The sequence below is a fragment of the Moschus berezovskii genome, chromosome 25 (assembly GCF_049115385.1).
Source record: "Moschus berezovskii isolate FMDL1 chromosome 25, NW_MosBer_1.0, whole genome shotgun sequence".
NCBI classification, from domain to species: domain Eukaryota; kingdom Metazoa; phylum Chordata; class Mammalia; order Artiodactyla; family Moschidae; genus Moschus; species Moschus berezovskii.
In genome coordinates this window covers 17098118-17119304 of record NC_142484.1, presented here as the reverse complement: position 1 = coordinate 17119304, position 21187 = coordinate 17098118, and the positions used below count along the sequence as shown (strand labels likewise).

Below are 21187 nucleotides of genomic sequence, written 5' to 3'. Positions count from 1 at the left end.
GAGATAGGACTTCCTCCCCATTCGCAAAGTGAAGTCACTTCCCAAAATTAGCTGAAAAAAAGTTTCATCCGGTTAACTGTCTCTTTTTCGCTCCGCTACAACAACAAACGTGCGCCGGGGAGCGAGGGCAGGGCGCTCGCGGGGGGCACGCAGGGAGGGCCCAGGGCGCCGGAGAGGCCGCGCCGGGCTAATCCGAAGGGGCTGCGAGGTCAGGCTGTAACCGGGTCAATGTGTGGAATATTGGGGGGCTCGGCTGCAGACTTGGCCAAATGGACGGGACTATTAAGGTAAGCGACCGGTCGGTGGGCGCGGAGCCGGCTGGGGCGGCGAGGCGGCGGGCAGGCTGGGCGCGGGGCGCCGGGGTCCCGGAAGACGTGGCCACTCTCCCTTCCTTCCGCACCCCGGCTTCGCGCCGTCTCCTCCCGCGCTCCGGTGGCGAGTCTCGCAGGCGGGGACGACCCGCCGGGCTCCGCGGCGAGGGCGATCTCCCCCGCACCCCTTGCCTCCGAGCGGAGCCCGGCCCCCTCCCTCGGCGCTGCCGGCCGGACTGCGTGCGGGCGGGGCCGGCGGCGTGAAAGCCGGGGAGCCGGGCGCCCATCGCAGCCGGGGGCCGGAGACCTCCCGGGCCCCTACTCCCGCCCGGCGAGCCGGGCACCCTGGTCCCGGCTCTGGGCACCCGCCCGGCGGCCGGCGGCTTCCTCTCCCCCGAGGCCGAAGGCGGCGGGGGCGGGCGCGCAGCCGCCAGCAGCCGGGTCTCCTGCCGGGTGGGCCCAGGGGCGAGCAAGTGGATTGGTTGCAGGCGGATCGGGGTGCGAGTGAGTGTGTCCGGGGATCTGTGTGAGCGGGCTCCTCCGGGTGGAAGCCCTGTTTACATGTCAGCGCGGGCCGGTTTCCCTTCCTCTTGGTACTTCTGTTGCCGGGTTCTTGGCGCTCGGGAGCTGCCGACTCCCTGGAACTAACGGGCCAGACTCGCCTTGCCTTTCCTCCGCCCGGCATCATTTTCCCGGACGGCCCGCGCGGCTCTCCGCACGCCCGGCTCCCGCACTCCGCGCCCGGGCTGTGCCAGCTCCGGGGAAGGACTCCCTCTCGCCTCTCGAGGAGGGTCCCTCGCCTGCGGAGCCGCTCCTCCTAAAGGGAGCAGCCCTGAGCTGGTCGCCCTGGGGGCTGCCAGGTGGCCAGATCCTTCCTACTCCCACCCCTACCCTCGTCTCGCGCCCGGGTCCAGCTTGCCAAGTGCAGCCCAGAGGGACGGGTCAGGGTCTGGGTTTCACCGCAGACTTCAGGAGGGTTCACTGCCTGCTCCCTCTGGAAGGGGGAAGTGGGGTCAGGAGCAGAGAGGCGGGACAGCCCCTAATGTGACTGGCCTTAGAGGACCGAGAGGAATGAATGGGACCAGGAGTTGGCTGCGAGGCTATCCCACAACTGCAAGCCCGAGCCGGTCTGGAAAATCTATTAGGCTGGTGAGGAGGGGACTGGCAGAGCCCACCATTCCCCGAACTCAAAGGAATCAAGTCTTTGCTCAAGGCTGAGTAAGAAGAGGCTCAGATGTTGGGCTTGGAGAATTCAAGAGATTTTTATCATTTGGGTGGGGTAGTGGTTTTATTTTCTAAGTTTTTTTCTTTCTTCTGAGAGTTTGAAATATGCTGACTTAAGTAAAAGGCACCAACAGCAGGAACTTGAAAATCTGGAGATGAGATTACTGATTGTATTGGGTTAAAAGGAGCCTCTGTGAGTCTGGGTTCCTCCAGTTTAACGTGTGTGGGTGAGGAGTCAGTTGAGGAGATGAGGTTCCTGTAGGGGGAACCAGTGGATGGGGGTCCTGTCACTGGTCATTTAATGTCTGTCTCCCTTCTTTTGGTGGGTGTGTGCAAGTGTTTCGGTATGTCTGGTTTAGTAATAAGATGCTCCAGTCTAGAAAACTTCCCTCACCAGGACACTTGCCACTGGCCCAGAAGGCCCCCCTCTGACCCGGAAGGGTGGTAAGATGGCTCCAGGGTCTTGATGTGGACACCCTAAGGAGAAGTGAAGCAATGCTCCCCAATGCTCAGACCTCTCAGCACAGGCCCTGAGGGTAGGGAGGAAGCTGTGGTCTGTGTACCCAGAATGTGCTAACCGCTTTAGATGCACACGCAGGGATTGGCATGGCCAGCAGTCAGAGCAAGCTTAGGCCAGGACCCTGGTGGGGGTGACAGGCTTCTTTGTTGCAGGGGTGATGGAAGCCTGTCAGTCCATCCAGACCCTCCCTGGGGCACCTTCCATCCCCCATCCAGCTTGCCCGAATATGAGACCGACCAGCAGAGCAGTGGCTTTTCAGGTCGTCATCTTCTGCCCAGCGTTCAGAACTGCCCAGCGTTCTGAAGGACTGAGTCTTTGGTGTATACTTTGGTATTTAAATTGTGTGAAAGCCACAATTTCCTGTTCATGTGTGACCTTCGGATCTTGGGGTTCCCAGACCCCACTTCCACAGGGGTTCACTGTGTGTGGAGAGGCCCCAGGACTTCTGGGCTCTGTGTGAAGATGCACAGTCCACGAAGCCAGTTTGAGCTTCAGACTCTGTAAAAGTGACACAGTGGGACTGAATCACCTCTGCAATAGTATCTTTCCAATCCTTTCAGTTCCTAAGATATCTTGCTCACATGCTCTTGCAAGAACATGGAACTCCAAGTCCAGGAAATCCAATTCTAGACTGAGAGAGCTCAGAAGACAACAGATACCATGTTGAATTTGTAGACACAAATCCAGAATATGTGTTTCCAGTTTGAATGGCCTTGACACATCATCTTTGACTGATGTGGGGATGTGATTTTTATGCACCTGCATATTTCTTCCTCATCTATAAAGCATGCTGACATTTCAGAATATCTCTGGGTCTCATCACTGGGGAAGCTATTTGGTCCAGCTTGCCAGGAAAGTCTAGATTCCTTTGCAGGAGCTTTTTATTTTGTGATTACAAAATCTCAACCTCATCACCCTTGTTATAATGAGTCCTTCTGTATCTTGCTCTCTTCTCCTCTCCAAGAATGTCTCCTGGGAAGGCTCTGCACATCACGTTGGGAGCACCAACATTTGCTGGAGCCCTTCCACTCTTCACTTGCCACAGGCAAGTCCGTCCAAATATTAAACAACACCTTACCCTGCCTGCTCCCCCACGGTGATGCTATCAGTTGTTGAAAAGCACGTGATACTGGTTGCTGCTTTAAGAATGATCTGGTTTCAAATACTGCATCTGAGATCTAGGAAGTCTTCAGTTGAATCTGCTTATTTCATCTATGGAAGCTTGATTTAGTCAGTGCATATGCTCCCATTAAAGATGGGGAAACAATCAGAGAAAATGTAGATGTGGTGAATGGAATAGGGAAATGAACTGGGGACATGGAGTCAGAAAAGCCAGGCTCAGTCTCCATTTTGGGAGACTCAGTTTTCTCCTCTGTAAAGTGGAGCCAAAGTACCTTCTTACCATAAGTCACTGTAAGGATTCAATAAAGTGTGGTACCTTCACTGACTGTATGTTAGTTGACTTTCTCCTTGGGGACAGGGCTTGTGGGGATCGACTGGCCAGAAAATTGGATCATAGGTCTGGATTTATTATATACATCTTTCATTAATTCTACAAATATTAATTAGGTGTCTCTTACCTTCCAAGGCGCTGCTTTATGTGTTGAGGCTAAAGTGAAAAGTGAAAGTGTTAGTGGCTCAGTCGTGTCTGATTCTTTGAGACCCTATGGATTGAAGCCCGCCAGGCTCCTCTGTCCATGGGATTCTCCAGACAAGAATACTGGAGTGTGTTGCTGTGCCCTCCTCCAGGGGATCTTCCTGACCCAGGGATTAAGCCTGCATCTCTTGCATTGTGGGCAGATTCTTTGCTGTCTGAGCCACCAAGATAGGAATCAAAATCTTGCTGGAATTTATGGTCTGGCGGAGGAGACAGACACATACATAAATAATTGTGTGTCCAAAATGATAAGTCTTCTGAAGAACAATAAAGTGGATTAGGGGATAGACAGGGATGTGGTTAGATAGCCAGGATGGTCAGGACGGTGCTTCCAACAGAGTCCCAGGTGAGCAGAAATACAGTCAGTTTTCATCATTTACCTCGGGAAAGCACCGCACCACACAGTAGCACATGTGGGGAGAACAAAATGGGAAAGGAGGGCTGAGGTGTCAGCTGGGCCTTGCAAACCATCAGAGTCCATAAGCCATACTGGCCCATGCGGCAAGTCACCATGGACACTGCGTGTCTGGTTGGAAAACTTCCGGATGGGCCCGCTGGAAGAAAGCAGCAGGGTGAGGGGTACCCGGGAACGAAGACTTTACTTCTGTCCTTAAAGATGGACGCTGCCTTCACTCTGGGAGTGAACCGTTCCCCTACCTGTGCCTTTAATTAACCTTCAGAGCACCTCGACTCACACAAACTCAGGGCACGACAGGCTGTGTCTCTGTCTGGTGACCACAGAGAATTGCCTCCCTTGGGAAGTCACCAAGTGGTGAATCCTGTTTTGTTCCCGAATAATTTCTACCAAAAAAGCTTCCTCCCACGTCTGCTGCTGTTCCACTTCAGGCTTTCAGGACTGCAACTTTAGAGCTTTAGTGGTTATTTAGCTCCATATCCTTGCTTTATGGGAGGGAAACTGAGGCCCAGAGGTGTTTGCTGAATTATCCAAGATCACACAGCTGACTAGTGAGAGTCAAGGTGAGAGTGCAGGGTCCTCACCCTCAGGCCAGTGTTCTTTCCACTTGCCAGGAACGTTTCATTTGCTTTCATTACATTATTATGAATTGTAGGATCCTGGAAGTGGTGTGTATGTGTGAGAAAGAGAGACAGAGGCAGATAAGCCGTTAAAAAAATCATGGAGAATCTGACAGTTTGGACTAAAGACTATTTCTCTTATTTAATAGAAATGTTTTCCCATACTTCAGAAAAAATCTCAAATGTTTGTATAGGAGTTTTACATAGCTGTTCTCCAAAACAAATCCTCCTCTTTCTGTAGACAAATAAGATCTCCACTACCAGGAGACAAAAAGAAATAGTATTTTACTTAAATAGCCAATCGGAGAAGGCAATGGCACCCCACTCCAGTACTCTTTCTTGCAGAATCCCAGGGATAGGGGAGCCTGGTGGGCTGCCGTCTATGGGGTCGCACAGAGTCAGACACGACTGAAGCGACTTAGCAGCAGCAGCCAATGGGCCTCTTTACAGACCAGGGACAGGTGGGCTGGATTACTATTTCAGTTCTTTTAATAATTGAATATTTGACTATTGCAATAGAATGTATTCAGATGCATTGGAACGTATCTTATGGGTCTACCTTCTAATCTGTGTGGTAAGTAGGTCTTTAATAACAGCTGCATTAAATAAGATTTAGAATTTCAATGTCTCTTTTTATTTGGGGTCAAACAGTTACCTTGGCACTGGCTTTAAAAAGTTGTTCATTTAAACCAAATCTTTTTTTTTTTTTTTAAGAAATGCAACGTTAGACAAATGTTAGCATTGAGTTGCCCCAGCAAAAGAAAAAAGTTGGAAAAATTTTTATGATGATGAACCACCAGGCAGGATTTCTAATGGTTTGAAGCCTTTATTGTCCCTCAAATATCAGAAAATATCCCTATGATGTAAAAAGTCAACACTCAGGCCCTCAGCAAGGTCCTTGTTTTCTTGGGAAAAGTCTTATCCTGTCTGAAGCTTGATAAGATTTTCAGATTAGGACCTAACTATCTAGGGTTGGAATGAAAAACATCTACTATTTTCATTTATTTGAGACAAGCAGTTGCATTATGTAGGTGGAGAATAATGTTTTTGTTGTTTTGTTTCGAATAGCAAGTCTTTCTTTTTTGGCCTATCTTGAAACAGGTTTTCTAAGTCTTATCTTTAGTTTGTTGCTTTGTGACAAATGGAAAAGACGAAAGGACATTGGTCTCTATCTACACACACACACAGAGTCTCACAAGATCTTCAACCAGCCATAATAGGTTTTTTTGAAATCTCAGAGCTGTGCAGGTGTCTTTCTCTCTGCAGAAAACTACACCCTGTTTCATTTTCTGTTGCTTCAGTGATATTTATCTATAGTGTTCATCCCATTCATGGGATGCATTAGATGTTTATCTATATTTCCCATTCACAGGAAAGCAAAACAGTGGGACAGTTTTGCTAAATGATGTCACTCTGCTTTTTCTACTGACCTGATAGACCCAACGTCAGTGGCCCAGACTTTGAGATGTTCCCCCAGAGACAATGGATGGGGTTTGTCTATCCCCACATTGTCACTTTTAGGGGCATCTTGACAGATGTCTTGGACATTTGACAGAATTAGGCAGTCTATGGACTAACCCTTTTCTGCGCGATCTGGTCTTATGGGAACTTGTCATCTTGGTCTCCTGGGCATCATAAGCTGATGCCACCTGTATTAATGCAGGTCAGGAGGTCTGCTGCATGGCTGTTATGCAGGGGCTGAACTAGGTTCTAAATGCTGTCAAGACACCAGGCTGGTGGCAAAAGGGCTCCTGCCCTAGAGACAGAGCTGGAGGAGAAGCTGTGTGTGTGTGTGCATGCACACCCAGCGGAATGCAGCAGTGTGTGTGCAGTAGAAGAAGGAAAGAGCAGTTTCAACTGGAGAGACACAGAAAAGACAGAAGTAGTCACGTGTTTACCCCTTTCTGTTTGCAAAGCATTTTTACTTACATCCCTGTATTTAATGTTCACAACAACCCTTTGGAAGGTAGTATCATCACATCTCTGTTTTATCAGGGAGAAATGAAAGTTCAGAGAGGTTAAGTAACCCTAAGATGACAGCGAATAGGTGACATACTTGGTTTTCAAGCCCAGTGTGTTTCTGTTTCCAGAATGCTTGTTTGTTTGTTTTTCTTCACACCAGCCGCAATGCCTCTCGGCCCAGGTAGACCTTGACTTTGAAAGATGGGGAGGACTTGCACAGGAAGATATGGGTCAAGGGCTTTCTAGGAAAGTAGAATGCTGTGGGGGTGGGGCATATGAAGGAGAAGGTAAAAGTGGAAGTATTGGATGGAATAGATTATGGACGATCTTAAATACTGTAAGAAAGAATTTGGGTCTTGCAAAACACATGGAAAGGAGGAATCACAAAATTTTTACTAGAGGGGTGATCTATATAACTATAAAATTTTGTCAGGAACGGAATCTCATCCTAGTCTCATCCTGCTCCTTAGGAGATAGAAAACAAAAAAGAAAAAGCAATGGAGATGGAAGTGACTCTATCACTTATCAGAGGCCGCAAGAATTAAGTAGCGGAAGGGATTAGACAACCAGTCATAGAGTCAGGCCACCAGACTATGTTGTCAACTGTTTGTTTATTAAATATGGAGTCAAGGCAGAGAGGAGAAACTATTTCACCAGATCCGATAAAAATATGATTCTCCTTCCCTCCTCTGACTTGTCTTCTTTCACAGTGTTCTAGAGACTTCACCACAAGCTGTCTTTTCAACCAGGCCATCCATTCTGGGCTACCAACTTAGTTCCTTTTTAGAATGAGTCAGCAGATAGTAAATGAGAAGAGACAAAGGGAAAAGCTGTTTCCTGAAACGCAAATCCAATTTCTATGGAAATTCAGACAGTTCTGACATACGTTCACAGACTGTCCGGACCCATCACCTCACTTAGAAATACTGACATTTCCCCTGCGCAAGCCAAAACCTACGTGACTTATCTTTCCAAGGACGACCAGAAATCAGGTGCTCAGATGCCTTTTCAGATCTTTCAGATCTACTTCACAACAGCTTCAAAATGGCTTCTATCCACAAAAATGAAGCAAATTACTGAATATTTGAGATATTTTCCCTCTTTGGGGAACAGTGTGCCTGCCGTTGAGGTAATGATCAAAATTCCAGAGTATGTAAGTTTTCACTTCCAAGAGAATGCAGACTTGAAATGTGAAATGCATTCCCCACAGCAGGGCCCATTTTCTCAGACGGTGCCTTGTGTCCCCGGGAATGAAGGACCGTGTGTCACACCCTAGTGTGCACGTGTAGGTGATCAGTGTTACAAGTGCCGTGGGAGCTTCCGCTCTGCATTTCTAGACAGCCGTGGGTTTCGGGTGTCTACTGGAATCTAACAATCCAAGAGGAGACTTTTTAGGTCTCATATATGGGAATTCATTGATTTTCCATGAGAAGGAGTCAGAGTGAACAGTTTTGCAGTGTTGTAGAAGAAATGTGAAAACAAATAGGTTGATATTATAAAATTACCCAGTTTGTGAGTTGTCAACGCTGTTACAATGTATATTGATGCATGTATTTAGACGGGAATTGTTTTTTTAATTTTTGCTTATTTGACTGTGCTGGGTCTTAGTTGCCGCATGCAGGATCTTTAGTTGTGGCTTGCAAACTCTTAGTTGCAGCATGTGGGATCTAGTTCCCTGACTGGGGATCAAACCAAGGCCCTCTGCGCTGGGACCATGGAATCTTAGCCACTGGGCCACCAGAGAAGTTCCCTAGATTGAAATTCTTATGCCTAAAGAGTTCTTCTGTCTTCAGGGATTTATCACTTAATTCTTACTCACGCATTTACTCATTCAACTAAACACTGAAAACTATCGCCAGGCCCAAAGCCTTACATAAACGAACAAGAGCCGGATGTCTTTACTGCTTCTTCTAGGCATCTAGAGGGTAGAGGTTTCTCTGCTCACTGATTTTAAAGTTTCCAAAAGAAGCAGTACTCACTAGGGGCCTCTTTATCCATGGCTTTGTATTATAAGGAAGTGTAGGCACATTTTCCCAAGGGTAACACCCAGCCTATACTTTTTTAATTGCCCTTTTACTCTGGGTGATACTAGTCCTGGAATGGACATTTTTGGAAATCCAAGGTTTCAGCCAAGGAAATTCTTTCTTATTATTATTTTCCCTTTTTCAGCTCTAGTTCCTCCTTTTGTATATTAACATCAAGAAAAGTACCGTAAGTAAAGGGAAAAGACAAATGAGAAACCGAGAAAGACTATTTCCCATCCATCAAGCAGAGGGCACATGTCTTAAAGCACAAAGATTATGTGGAATCTAGAAAAATGGTATAGATGATCTTATTTACAAAGCAGAAATAGAGACACAGACATAAAGATCAAACATACCAAGGGGGAAGTGGGGTGGGATGAATTGGGAGATTGGGATTTACATAAATACATTATTGATACTGTGTATAAAATACATTAACTAATGAGAACTGACTGTATAGCACCGGAAACTTCCCTCAAGCCCTGTGGTGACCTGAATGGAAAGGAAATCCAAAAAAAAGGGGATAAATGTGTGTGTATATATATAAACTGATACAGGGCTTCCCTGGTGGCTCAGTGGTAAAGAATCTGCCTGCCAGTGCAGGAGACGCAGTTTTGATCCCTGGGTCAGGAGGATCCCCTGGAGTAGGAAATGGCAACCCACTCCAGTATTCTTGCTTGGGAAATCCCATGGACAGAGGAGCCTGGAAGGCTGCAGTCTGTGAGGTCGCCAAGAGTCAGACATGACTTACCAACTCAACAACAGAAATTAAGACAACACTGTAAAGCAATCATACTCCAATAAAAGTCAATTAAAAAATAATAATGAAGACTGTTTACAAATAAATAAGAAAAAGGTAGACCACATAGCAGAAAAAAAGACCAAAAATGCTATAAATAAATGCTATAAAAAGAAACATAAATGGTCAGAAAGCATATGAAAAGAATCTCAGGCATCTATATATTCAAATGAAATTAATGAAATTCCAACATTTATCACCTATGAGGATAGCAAAGATGAAAACAGCTTACTATTGCCTCATGATAGAAAGAGTAAAGGGAAATGTCTCTCACTATTCCTGCTAGTGGGACTCTAACTTGGTACACTTACTCTGGGAGGCAATTTGGAAACATTTATTGAAATATTAAGTGTTTATATATGAATTTGATGATAATTCCAATTCTAAAAAATTATCTGACATATTCAGTCAAATACCAAAGATAAATGTACAAGATGTCTTTTGGAGCATTGTTGGTAAGGGCAAAAATTGGGAAAACTCTAAATATCCATCAATAGGGTACTAGACAAATTGATTTTAGAAGACCCAGGTAAAAAATATCATGTAGCCGTTAAGTGGAATAAAATCAATTGTGTATACACACTGACTTAGAAAATTCTCCAAAGTATATTAATACATGGAAAAAAACACATTACAAAATGTGTGGTTCCATTTGTGTAAAAAAAGATGAAAATGTTTATTTATTTATTTATGGATATACTTTTCCAGAAGTTGTCTATAAATAAATAATCATAATAGATATGTGTGTGTATGTGTGTGTGTGTTTTCATTTTAAACACACTACTTTATGGCTACTTATGGGCAGGACTTTTACTTTTCACACTATAAACATGCAGTATTTGACTTTTTAAATCACTAGTATATATTACTCTTATCCTTTTAAAAACTGATGTAAAAGAGGGACTAGAAATAGATTTGTAAAAAAGAATAAGCTGAACACCATCATTCTATCCCCAGTGTGTTGATCTCAGAGACTCTGGGATTCCACTTTGCAGTAAAATACAGAGAAAAATTATCCAGCCAAGGATCTGGGGACCTAAATTCTAGCCCCAGCTCTACCCCAAAGGAGTTCTGGTATCTTAGACAAGTCATTTCCCTGCATCAGTATTCGTGTAAATTTCCTCGTGTTAAAGGTTTTCTCATGTATAAAATGAAGGTATGATTTCAAAAGTTCCTTTCACCTCCCATGTTTATAAGACTCTAATCCCAGGCAGACTTTAAAAGCATTTCTCATTTGAGGGCTTGGATGACTGAAGCTCTCGCAGCAGTTCTGTCTAGCCCATGTGGTTCTTCTTCATAATCCAAGGATAATTCGTAGAATGATCTGGGAGCCAGTTGGAGGCTGGGCAGGGAGGGGCTGGGTCTCGCGAGGGCCTTCCTGAATTTCTGGGAGCTGGTGTTTTTATTACCAAGTGACACTGGAGCTGTGTTAATCCCTTTGCATTAATGTAAACGAAGAATAGGGCCTTACGCTATTTCCCAAAATTTGGTCCCATTTAAAACCCAAAACACATTTGGTCCCAAGTGCCTTTTCCTTGGATTAAAAAAAAAAAAAAAAACTGTTTAATTGAAGGGAAATTGAATTCATCTGGTTTTGATTCATTTACACTTAATTCTTTAAAAAAAATTTTTCGAGGACATATTTGATATCCAGGAAGGATTTTGAGCCTCTTAATGAGTTTTCTGGGAGGCTTTTTTTTCTTCTTCTTCTTAAAACAGGAAGTGGTGCTAGGCTTTGGGCAAACACAGTCAACCCTGAAAAGCCCCAATTCAGTTTGAAACCATATCACCCACCATTTTGCATGAGCCCCAATGGCCCTTACTAAGACCTTTCTTCTCCTGCTCCTCACCTGAGAAAAACAGACACACTTACCTTCCACCTGAGGGGAAGAGTGTGGAGGGCAGATAATCAAAACCAGAAGAAGGGAGAAAAGGGGCAATTTATTGAGCTCTGACTGTGTACCAATAGCTGTTTTTGCCTTTATGGGCATGCTCACTTTTTAAAAAATTTTATTTTATGCCAGGATAGTTAATTTCTGCTGTACAGCAAAGTGATTCAGTTATACATATATGTGCATTCTTTTTCATGTTCTCCATTTCGGTCTATCACAGGATATCGAATATAGTTCCCTGTGCTATACAATAGGACCTTGTTGTTCATCCATTCTCTATGTAATAATTGGCATCTGCTAATCCCAAACTCCCAATCCATCCCTCCGCTTGGCAACCACAAGTCTGGTCTCTAGGAAATAGTCCCTTTTGATCCTTGTAAGGACCCTATGCTGCATGTACTCTTTTCATTTTGGAGAGGTGAAGTAACTTGTCCGAGGCAAAGAGGACAGAAAGTGGAAAGGCAATGATTTGAACCTTATCCTGTCTGCCTCCGAAGTTCACAGAGTTTAGCCTCTGTGATCCATTGCCAGTTTGACACACACACATCCATAAAACTGAGGCTCCAAACTCAGTCCACCTATGGAGGACTGTGCAGGTGGCGATGGGCTTCCCAAGTGGCTCACTGGTAAAGAATCCACCTGCCAAAGCAGGATTCCCTGGAGTATGAAATGGCAACCCACTACAGTGTTTTTTGCCTGCGAAATCCCTTGGACAGAGGAGCCTGGTGGGCTACAGTCCATGGGGTCACTAAGAACTGGACACAACTGAGCGACTGAGCACGCAGGCAGTAGTGTTTGTCTAAGTGGCCCCCTCTGCTCTAGACAGGTCTGTGGTCTCCCTCTATCCTCCACACGCTGTCCTTAAGAAGGCTTCAGCCCTCTGTTCCCCAGGTAAGAGTTCCTGCCTGATTCTGACTCTGCTGGCAGGTGGACTGGGTAGCAGGCGGGCAAGGGAAGATGGAACCGCTAGGTTCTATTTTGCTTTTTAAATTTGTTTTTCTTAGAGTTTAGTTGCTTTACAATGTTGTGTTAGTTGCTGCTGTATGACAACTGAATCAGCTGTATGTAGTCGTGTATCTCTTCCCTCTTGAGCCTCCCTCCAACCCGCTCCCAACCCAGCCCTCTAGGTCCTCAGGTTGGCAGAGAGCACCAAGCTGAGCTCCCTGTGCTGTATAGCAGGTTCCCACCAGCTCTCCATCTTACACATGGGGTGCGTATATGTCAGTGCTCCTCTCTCAGATCATCCCGCCCTCTACGAGCTGGCAAGATGATTTTGATTAAAAAAAAAAAAAAAAACGCTCTTGTAGCTCAGTAGATAATAGCATATTCTTTGACTCAATGATGCTTCCTCTTAGACCATTTTATGCTTTCTCTTCTCCTCTCTGGCTCTAACTCTGGCTGTCTTTTTCATTCTCTTTCACTTACACATGCACACATAAATTACACATACTTAAAAAAAAAATTTGATGGGGGGACGTGTTTCTACAAAAGACAAAGAAGGGGACATTTTGCAAGGTTAAAAGGGAGTCGTCAAGAAAGGCTAACTTCAGGCTCCAGTTTCTCCCAAATAGCATTTCTTGTTATTTCAAGGCTGATTGACTTATAACTGCATCCCCAGCCACCTCACATCAATTCCTTTTATCAGCTCAAGTGAGACTTCCTGTGGACTGGCCCAGCTTCCTGATGTATTTCCTTTTTCCTTTGGCAGAACAAAGAAAACCATAGCTCCAAGGATCCTTGGAACCAAACATCATTTAGCACTGAAGAACCTATTATTTAAAAATTTTTATTCTCAATGTGGAGGCCGTGTGCCTGGCTTTGGGTTTTTTACCCCCTCCGGCGTCCCCCACTGCCCTGGGTATGTCATCACGGGGACCTCAGGGGTCAAGGAGGCACTCGAACTCATCGTAGTTGTAGTTGATTTCACTCCAAGAGGGAAAATTAACCCATTCTCCTCCGTAAGGCTGCCTGAGCACCTTTTCCACCCCATACACACATATTCCTCCAGGAGTCACATGAAGACCTCTGGGTGTAGGGTTTATGTTTTTGTCACCCTAATTCAACATAATCTGTCAGCAAAGAAACTCTTATTTAGAGATGTCAGCTTATCTTTGTTTGAAGTTCTAACTGCAGAAACATGCGTATAAGAGAAGAAACTTCAAATTGTATCCCATGGATCACTGGTGTTAACCGAAGAGGAAATTCCAGAAATTGGGATAAAGGCGTTTCTTCCCTCTTTTGCTTAGAGGACTCCATATTACCCATTGCCACTGGTTTCCTCCCACTCTACACCTTATTTCTGAAAGGGCTTTAGCTTAATTCCTGGTAAGCAGAGAACATTACTAAGAGAGCTGCCTGGGGATGTCCTGGTGATCCAGTGGCTAAGACTCTGTGCTTCCAAGGCATGGGTCCCAGTTCGATCCTTGGTCAGGGAACTAAGATCCCACAGGCTGCACAAAGCAGTCAAGTTAAAAAACGCTGCTTGTATTTGTCATATTGCCCAAGGCAGACATCACATGTTGCTGAGTTCCCACCCCTGAGATTGCTAGAAGACAAGAGGCCATCATAACAAAGAAGTATCTAGGTTTCAGGGTGTGATGTGTCTAAAGATGAGAACTGGACAGCAGAACGCAGGTATCCATTCCCCAAAGCCATTCCCCACATTTCACGATAAGAGTGTTTCCACAAGCAAAGATATCAAGCCTTATTGGATCCACAGGCGAACCTGCTTTCTTTGCCTTTCAGTCTTACTTCCTGGCCATTGTATAATTCTCCTGTGGAATCAAACAGGGCACTTTCCATAGGAACCACCGAGGCATCTAAGCAGTCATCCAGCCACTCAAATGCAGCCTTTCTCTTTACAAAGTTCACTGATTTGAAATGGGAAACAGTTGAAACTGCAATGTAACTCCCCTTGGCAAAAGATTTATTTTTCAGACAACAGGAATTATCATGGATAATTCATACTGATTTTTCCCAACCCAGTCCTCAGTGCAATCATTTCTAGATGTAAATACTTTGAAGGGTGATCTCAGAGAGGAAGATCACTCAGAAACTATACGGTGTGAGGTGAGTGTGTGAGGGTAGGTAAGGGCTCAATGAGGCTGCTAAGCCTCAATAACCTGCTTTGAGGATGCCAGGAGAAAAGGGCTAAAAGTTCTGCACTGATACAGAAAAACATGAGATCTTTCTTTTCCTAGCTCTGCCACCAGCCCTGTACCTAAGTCTGTGACCAGTCAGGAATCTTAGGTAACAAAGACCAAATGCTATCTGTAGAAAACCATATACGTCCAGTCCACCTCTGGTACCACCCTGTGCATTGGCTCCAGGATTCCAAAATCAGCAGATGCTTAAGTCCCTTACACTTTGCTGTCCATATCCTCGGCTTCTCCATTCGGAGGATTCAACCCACCACAGATCAGAAATACTATTATAACACGTCCGTGATCAGTTGCATATAGGAATAAGGAACCGTTAGAAACAAAGGGCAGCCTGTACTGACCTTGGTTTTCTCTACCATAAGGGCATATTGGGAGCACCAGATATAGGCAGTCTTGATCAAACAGGGTCTTTGCTGCAACACAGGACTTCCTTTGAGGTCAAGGACTCAAGGGACACCTGTACTTTCTGCACTTTTTAAGAAAAAGGAGAGAGAAGGGGCAGACTGCTTGTCTGGAAACATGCTTCAGGAAATTTGGTGTGCAGAGAATTTTTCCAGGGTGCCTCATGGAAGAGGCATCGAGGCATGTGGACTTACTGCTCTGGGCACCGGGGCCTCTGAAGTCTTTGGTTCTTCAGATCAGTGGTTCCCTATCTACTTTCTGATCTGTACTGTTGTAAAGGGAAATCGCAGTCCTCCTTCTCTGCCTTCTCAGAGTTTGCCCTGCAAGGTGTTACGGGCGAGCCACGATCAGTCAATGGGGCTGGGTTTGGATCACCTTGAAATTAATCATTTCTTCTCATCAGTTAGGACTGGGCAGGATCTAAATTCTGTTCCGCCCAGAGCACCTTTTTAAAAAACTATTTAGGCCCTGTGTGTATTTCATGGAAAATTTCACACGCCTGTTTTTGATTCACTTCCAATTAAAGGCTCAAAATGCTGGTTTTGTAAGAGTGCTTTGATGATTCAGATTCTTGTTGGTTGATCTTTTTTTTTTTCTTTTTCCTCAAAGTCTACAGAAGTTTAATAAATGTTGCTCAGGCATTTGCATGCTTAATTGTTCAAAATAATTGGAAACAGGAGAGAATGTTTACTGTATGTGCACAAAACAAGGATATTTATGAGCCAGATGCCTTGGTGAAGGTGACTCTTATGGGAAAATAAAGAATATGATGGAAGGTTGACACCTCGGTGTCCCCACCGCTGGAGGGGCAGGATGCTCTGAGCTCAGTTCCTCCGGAATGGTCAGGGACGTGTTACGGGAAACACAGGACTCCCTTTTAATGCAGCCAGTCAGCATCAATGGGCTATCCGTGGGACGGTCAGTCTCATGAGATGGACCAGGTGGACTGGCATTCCAGTGCTACTGCTGGTCCCTCTGATTGGAGGCAGTCCATTGTCTGCAGTGACAGCAAGTGCATCCCTCGCCTCCTTCTTCATACTCTTTAAAATGCCTCGATGATGAACCTACCTGCACACACCTCTGCACTAAATGCAAAAGAGATGAACGCAGCAGGCCCCCTGGGACCTGCAGAAGCAGTCCCAGGCTCTGCCTGTGTACGGGTCCCTCTGAAATGCTGACGAGGGCACGGGGTGTCTGGTAATCTGATTTCTGCTCCTGGCTTTGCCTTTGGCTGGTTGGGTGACACTGGACAAGTTCCTCTCCTTTTCTTAACTTCTCTTGTCCATCCGCTCAAAAGGATAAAGAAGAGCAATAGTCAGTCCTCTTCTCTCTTGGCTTTGGTGAAAATCTGGCCTGCTAGATTGCTTTGAATTTCTTGAAAAAAAGCATTAATTAATTATTGCCATTTGCCCAGCAACTCAGCAACTCCTTACATGGTGCTTCTTGTTGTCAATTGTAAAGCAAGCATCATTTCCAATTCTGAGTCTTATTTGGACAACTTATTCTTCTCTCTTTATTGTTACGGGCTGGTTAGCCCTATTAAGCCAGAGTTACACAGTGTAATTTCATGTTCGCAGTGTCATGTGGGGATACAGTGTGGGGCTTCTTCGCTGAGAAAGGTAACAAAAACCTTTATTCTGGCGGGCAGTGAGATTCTATAGTGTTTTGCAGATTGCCATGATGCTGGCAGAATGGCTCCTGTGCAATTCAAAGTGTGAAAATCTAGGTTTGAAAGCAGCTGATTAGCTGTGTGATCTTGGGCCAGATATTCTGTCATCTCCTCCCTTCCTGTCTGTAAAATAAGACCAGTCATAAGTAATATGAAGTTTTCTACCTGCCATACTGACCAATAATAAGAATCAAAATAAGTGTGGAAGGAAAAACACTTTGTAAAGAGCTATAGGTTTCCCAGGGGGCTCAGTGGTAAAGAATCTGCCTGCCAAGCAGGAGATGTGGGTTCATTCCCTGGGTTGGGAAGATCCCCTGGAGAAGGAAATGGCAACCCATTCCAGTATTCTTGTCTGGGGAATTCCCATGGACAGAGGAGCCTGTGGGCTACAGTCTATGAGACTGCAGAATCAGACACGACTTAGTGAGTAAACAGCACTGTAAATACTGGTTATTATTATCTTAGTTATTATTCTCATCCAGGTGGATGTTTGAACATAACAGGCTCCTCTATCCATGGAATTCTTCAGGCAAGAATAGTGGAGTGGGTTGCCATTTCCTTCTCCAGGGTATCTTCCCGACTCAGGGATGGAACTCATGTCTCCTGTGTTATAGGCAGATTCTTTACTATCTGAGCCACTAGGGAAGCCCTAACAGATAATAAGTGTTGCTTAAATGGAGTCCATGGGTTACTTTTTCCTGACTTTCATGGTTCCCAAGACTTACTTGCGTTTGGTGAAATTCGTCAGTTATTTATTCATAGCTCGTTGCCTGTAGAGACACTCTCCCCTATGAATGCACCAGAACAGACCAAACATCCCATATTCCTCCTCTCCCCTCCCTCATATCCGGCCATTGTTCTCCATGTGAAACTCCCATCCCCATCAATGGGGGTTTTACGTAAAACCCGATGGCAGGATGTGAGTGCAGCTTCAGGAATTCCAGGCTTGTGCTGCTGATAAAGAGTTGTGTCCAACTGAAAACACCAGTGAGACAAAATTCCCTTGTCCAAACTGTGCTACTCAGGTTTTGTTTTTTAACTTTTGTCTCTGCCTTTAAAGAGTCAAAAACCCTCCTAGAATATAAGCCATGTATCTGGTACCACTTCCCCTTGTGAATGGTTTTTCGATGTTCATCTAGTAGGCAACCACTGCCCCCACCACTTGTCCACCTGTACCAACTCCTCTGTCTCCTCCCTGTCCTTCTGGGAACTCAGGACCAGGCCTGAAGTGGGTTGACTCAAAGGGATTTCAGTCCTTCCATAGGCTCTGCTTTACCTTCCACTTCCAAAAAGAAGAGTCTTGCAACGTAGGAGGAATGGTAGGACTGAACGCTCCTGATCAAGGAATCTGGATTGGTTTGGGATGTGATGGTTTAAGTGTGAAAGTAACTGAAAGCTTAAACTGACTTGAGTGTGAGTGAAGGGGTGACAGTGTGGAAGAAGTCATCTGCTTTGAAGATGGTCCTCTGCTGGAGCAGAAGGCAGAGATGATGGTGGCTCTTCCCCCAGGCATGGAGACTCAGCAGGCAAGCTGTGTCTTTGTTCTCATCCTGCATCAATAACATTTTAGGAAAGCTTGTCTCTCTCCTTGTTACACTACATAACCAGTATGACTGTGTGGCCAGAGGTGGAATGACGGAGAAGAATGTTTACCCCTGTTACATCCACACTGAGGCAGCTAAGCAATAATGAGACACACAAAAAAAAGGAAAATGAAGTTGGCCCTTTTCATTTTAAAAGGCTCCTCCAGACATTTAGGATTCTGATGAAAAGCTTCTCCTGACATCTTTTTCTGAACATGTTGAATCAGGTATTAGGGCTTTCTTCTTAGTCAACAGAATTGGGATTTCAAAGTCCACAGGGTGGACACTGAGCCCCTCAGACGTTGATCTATTAGTTCTTTAGGAACCACAATCCAACTAAGATCAACCCCACCGCTTCTTTCTCCATGAAAGCAGATGACCACCAAGATCTGTGGGCTGTATTGAAGGAGTTTTCTGTGCTTTTCCACACCGAAACCACAGTGTGAAGGTAAAGAGACTAGAGAGCATCTCAAATATATATTTCAAACTATGGAGAGCATCTCACACATGGAAATTAACTCAGCCTTGCAGAAAATTCGCTTTGTTTGACAGTGGTATCTATCTTTGGGAGGTTAGATTGTATAAAGGTTTTCTAGACATACTTAATATCCTACCATCTTCAGTTCAGTTCAGTTCAGTGCAATCGCTCAGTCGTGTCCGACTCTCCGTGACCCCATGAATCACAGCACGCCAGGCCTCCCTGTCCATCACCAACTCCCAGAGTTCACTCAAACTCATGTCCACAGAGTCGGTGATGCCATCCAGCCATCTCATTCTCTGTCGTCCCCTTCTCCTCCTGCCCCCAATCCCTCCCAGCATCAGAGTCTTTTCCAGTGAGTCAACTCTTTGCATGAGGTGGCCAAAGTATTGGAGTTTCAGCTTTAGCATTAGTCCTTCCAATGAACACCCAGGACTGCTCTTCTTTAGAATGGACTGGTTGGATCTCGTTGCAGTCCAAGGGACTCTCAAGAGTCTTCTCTAACACCACAGTTCGAAAGCATCAATTCTTCGGCAATCAGCTTTCTTCACTCTTGCCTAAAGATGTTACACATTTGGAAATAGCTAATTAACACGTTCTCATCTTTTTCAAGTAATTCTAACATTCTGGTTTTAAATTTGTTTGAGTGGAAGGGAGAATTATATTTTCCTGGTCTGTAGAAGGCTTAAACATCTGTTTTTGGAAAAGACTGATGCATTGGAAACCTTATGAGAGATGCGGTTCTTATATAATTTTTAAGATAAGAGATTTGGGAAACTTCATTAATACTTCTCAGCTTTCTTAACCTGATCTTAAAGGCAAAGTGGAAGATTAAGCAAACTGTCTTCATCTGGGATGTCCAGTAGAACTTTCTACAAAGGAGGAACATGCCCTATTCCGCACCATCCACTTAGTAGCCACTAACCCGCGAGTTGGTGACGGACAGGGAGGCCTGGCGTGCTGTGATTCATGGGGTTGCAGAGAGTCGGACACAACTGAGCGACTGAACTGAACTGAACTGAACCTAGCTAGAGGCAGCTTCTAAGGCCTTGAAATATGGCTGGTGCAAAGAAGAACTAAGTTTTTTATTTCATTCCATTTCCTCCTAGTTAATCTACACTTAATTCATATGTGGCTAGTGGCTCCCGTATTAGACCATGCAAGACTGTATATTTCAGGTCAAAAACGGTCTTAAAACCTGAATTCAGTTGGAGAGTGTATTTATGTGGATTATTTTTATTTGAGTCAGCAATGTGTGGTCCACATAGAGACTAACATTTCCATTGATTCTTATGACTGACATTAAAGCAAAATCAAAGGAAAAGTAGATATCTGTCTTTACACAAATATTACCAATGCTGGCCTGGGGCTGGAACTAAGGCTGCCATCTGGTCTTTCAGCTTCATTGACAATTCTACACTGGCCTTTAAGAGTATAATGCTGTCTTTTCCCATCTATAAAATGGGTGCACTCGGAATCTGTCACCGGGATACTCACAAAAGATGATTAAATTTATATCAGGCTTGTCAAAGAAAGGTGTGGGCTTTTCCTGTAGACCTTTACACTGAAAATGACCTCAGCCACAGGGAATCCTGGTGATTTCATTTTCCTCATTTGTAAAATGCTGGCATGATGGTCAATTGTTTTTAAGGTCATTTTCAGTTCTAATGCTTTGTCCTGCAATGAATATATGATTTTCTCTGACAGCAGATTCCATCCTTTGAGACTTGGCTTTCTGAGTTCCAAGATCCCTTTAATTCATTGTAAGTAGATTTCTCCTTAAGTTTAAATGTGAGCAAAGCAACTTATTTAGCAAACAGAGAGGTAGAATGGTGACTTTGAACCCCAGTGTCCCTCCAGTGCATGTTCCCTGGACTTCCATTGCTTTGTGTTGTTCTCAGTTACCGGGACCCACGTGCTTGATATGGCCAAGACATGGAGCAATTTCTCTCCCTCCTTCATGACCCTGACCCATGGAAAATCGATCATATGACATGCTGTACCTGCTGTGGATTTGGAATGACTGTGAGGAATAAACACCTCCTTCCTAATGCCTGATTTTTTTTTTTTTTTGGCTGTGTGGGCTCTCTCATTGTGGCTCACAGGCTTAGTTTCCCCACAACGTGTGGGATCTTTAGTTCCCTGGACCAGGGATTGAACCCACACCTCCTGCATTGGAAGGAGAATTCTTAACCACTGGACTGCCAGGGAAGTCCTTCTAAGGCCTCTTCATGAGCAGAGTTGTGGTGGCTTTTGCTTTGGAAGTCTTCAACTGGAATCACTGAGAAGGTTCATCCTGTATCTGCCCCTGAATCAGTGGCGTGCATTTCTGAGCCGAATTGTTTAAAATCAAGATGGACAGATGCCACAGAGAAAATAAAGCAGAGCTCCCTGCAGGCTAACTACACGATGGTTTTAGTGGTGATGAACCACTGTGGTCCTGCTTCTTACACTTGCCCTCTAGAAAAGA

The 21187-nt window shown here is 45.0% G+C and overlaps 1 protein-coding gene across 2 annotated transcripts in view; it reads left to right on the top strand.

Annotated features, from left to right (window-relative positions):
- The window catches only part of FLI1 (Fli-1 proto-oncogene, ETS transcription factor), a 129295-nt gene that overhangs the window by 525 nt on the left and 107583 nt on the right, over nt 1-21187 (top strand). Inside the window, exon 1 of one of the 2 annotated variants that reach the window (XM_055415885.2) lies at nt 100-287. The exons of the other annotated variant lie outside the window; for it this stretch is intronic. Coding sequence (XP_055271860.1) covers nt 270-287 — 18 coding nt within the window. The 5' untranslated portion in view covers nt 100-269. Of the gene's footprint in view, nt 1-99; nt 288-21187 lie in introns of those variants that run through there. 2 annotated transcript variants of the gene reach the window in all.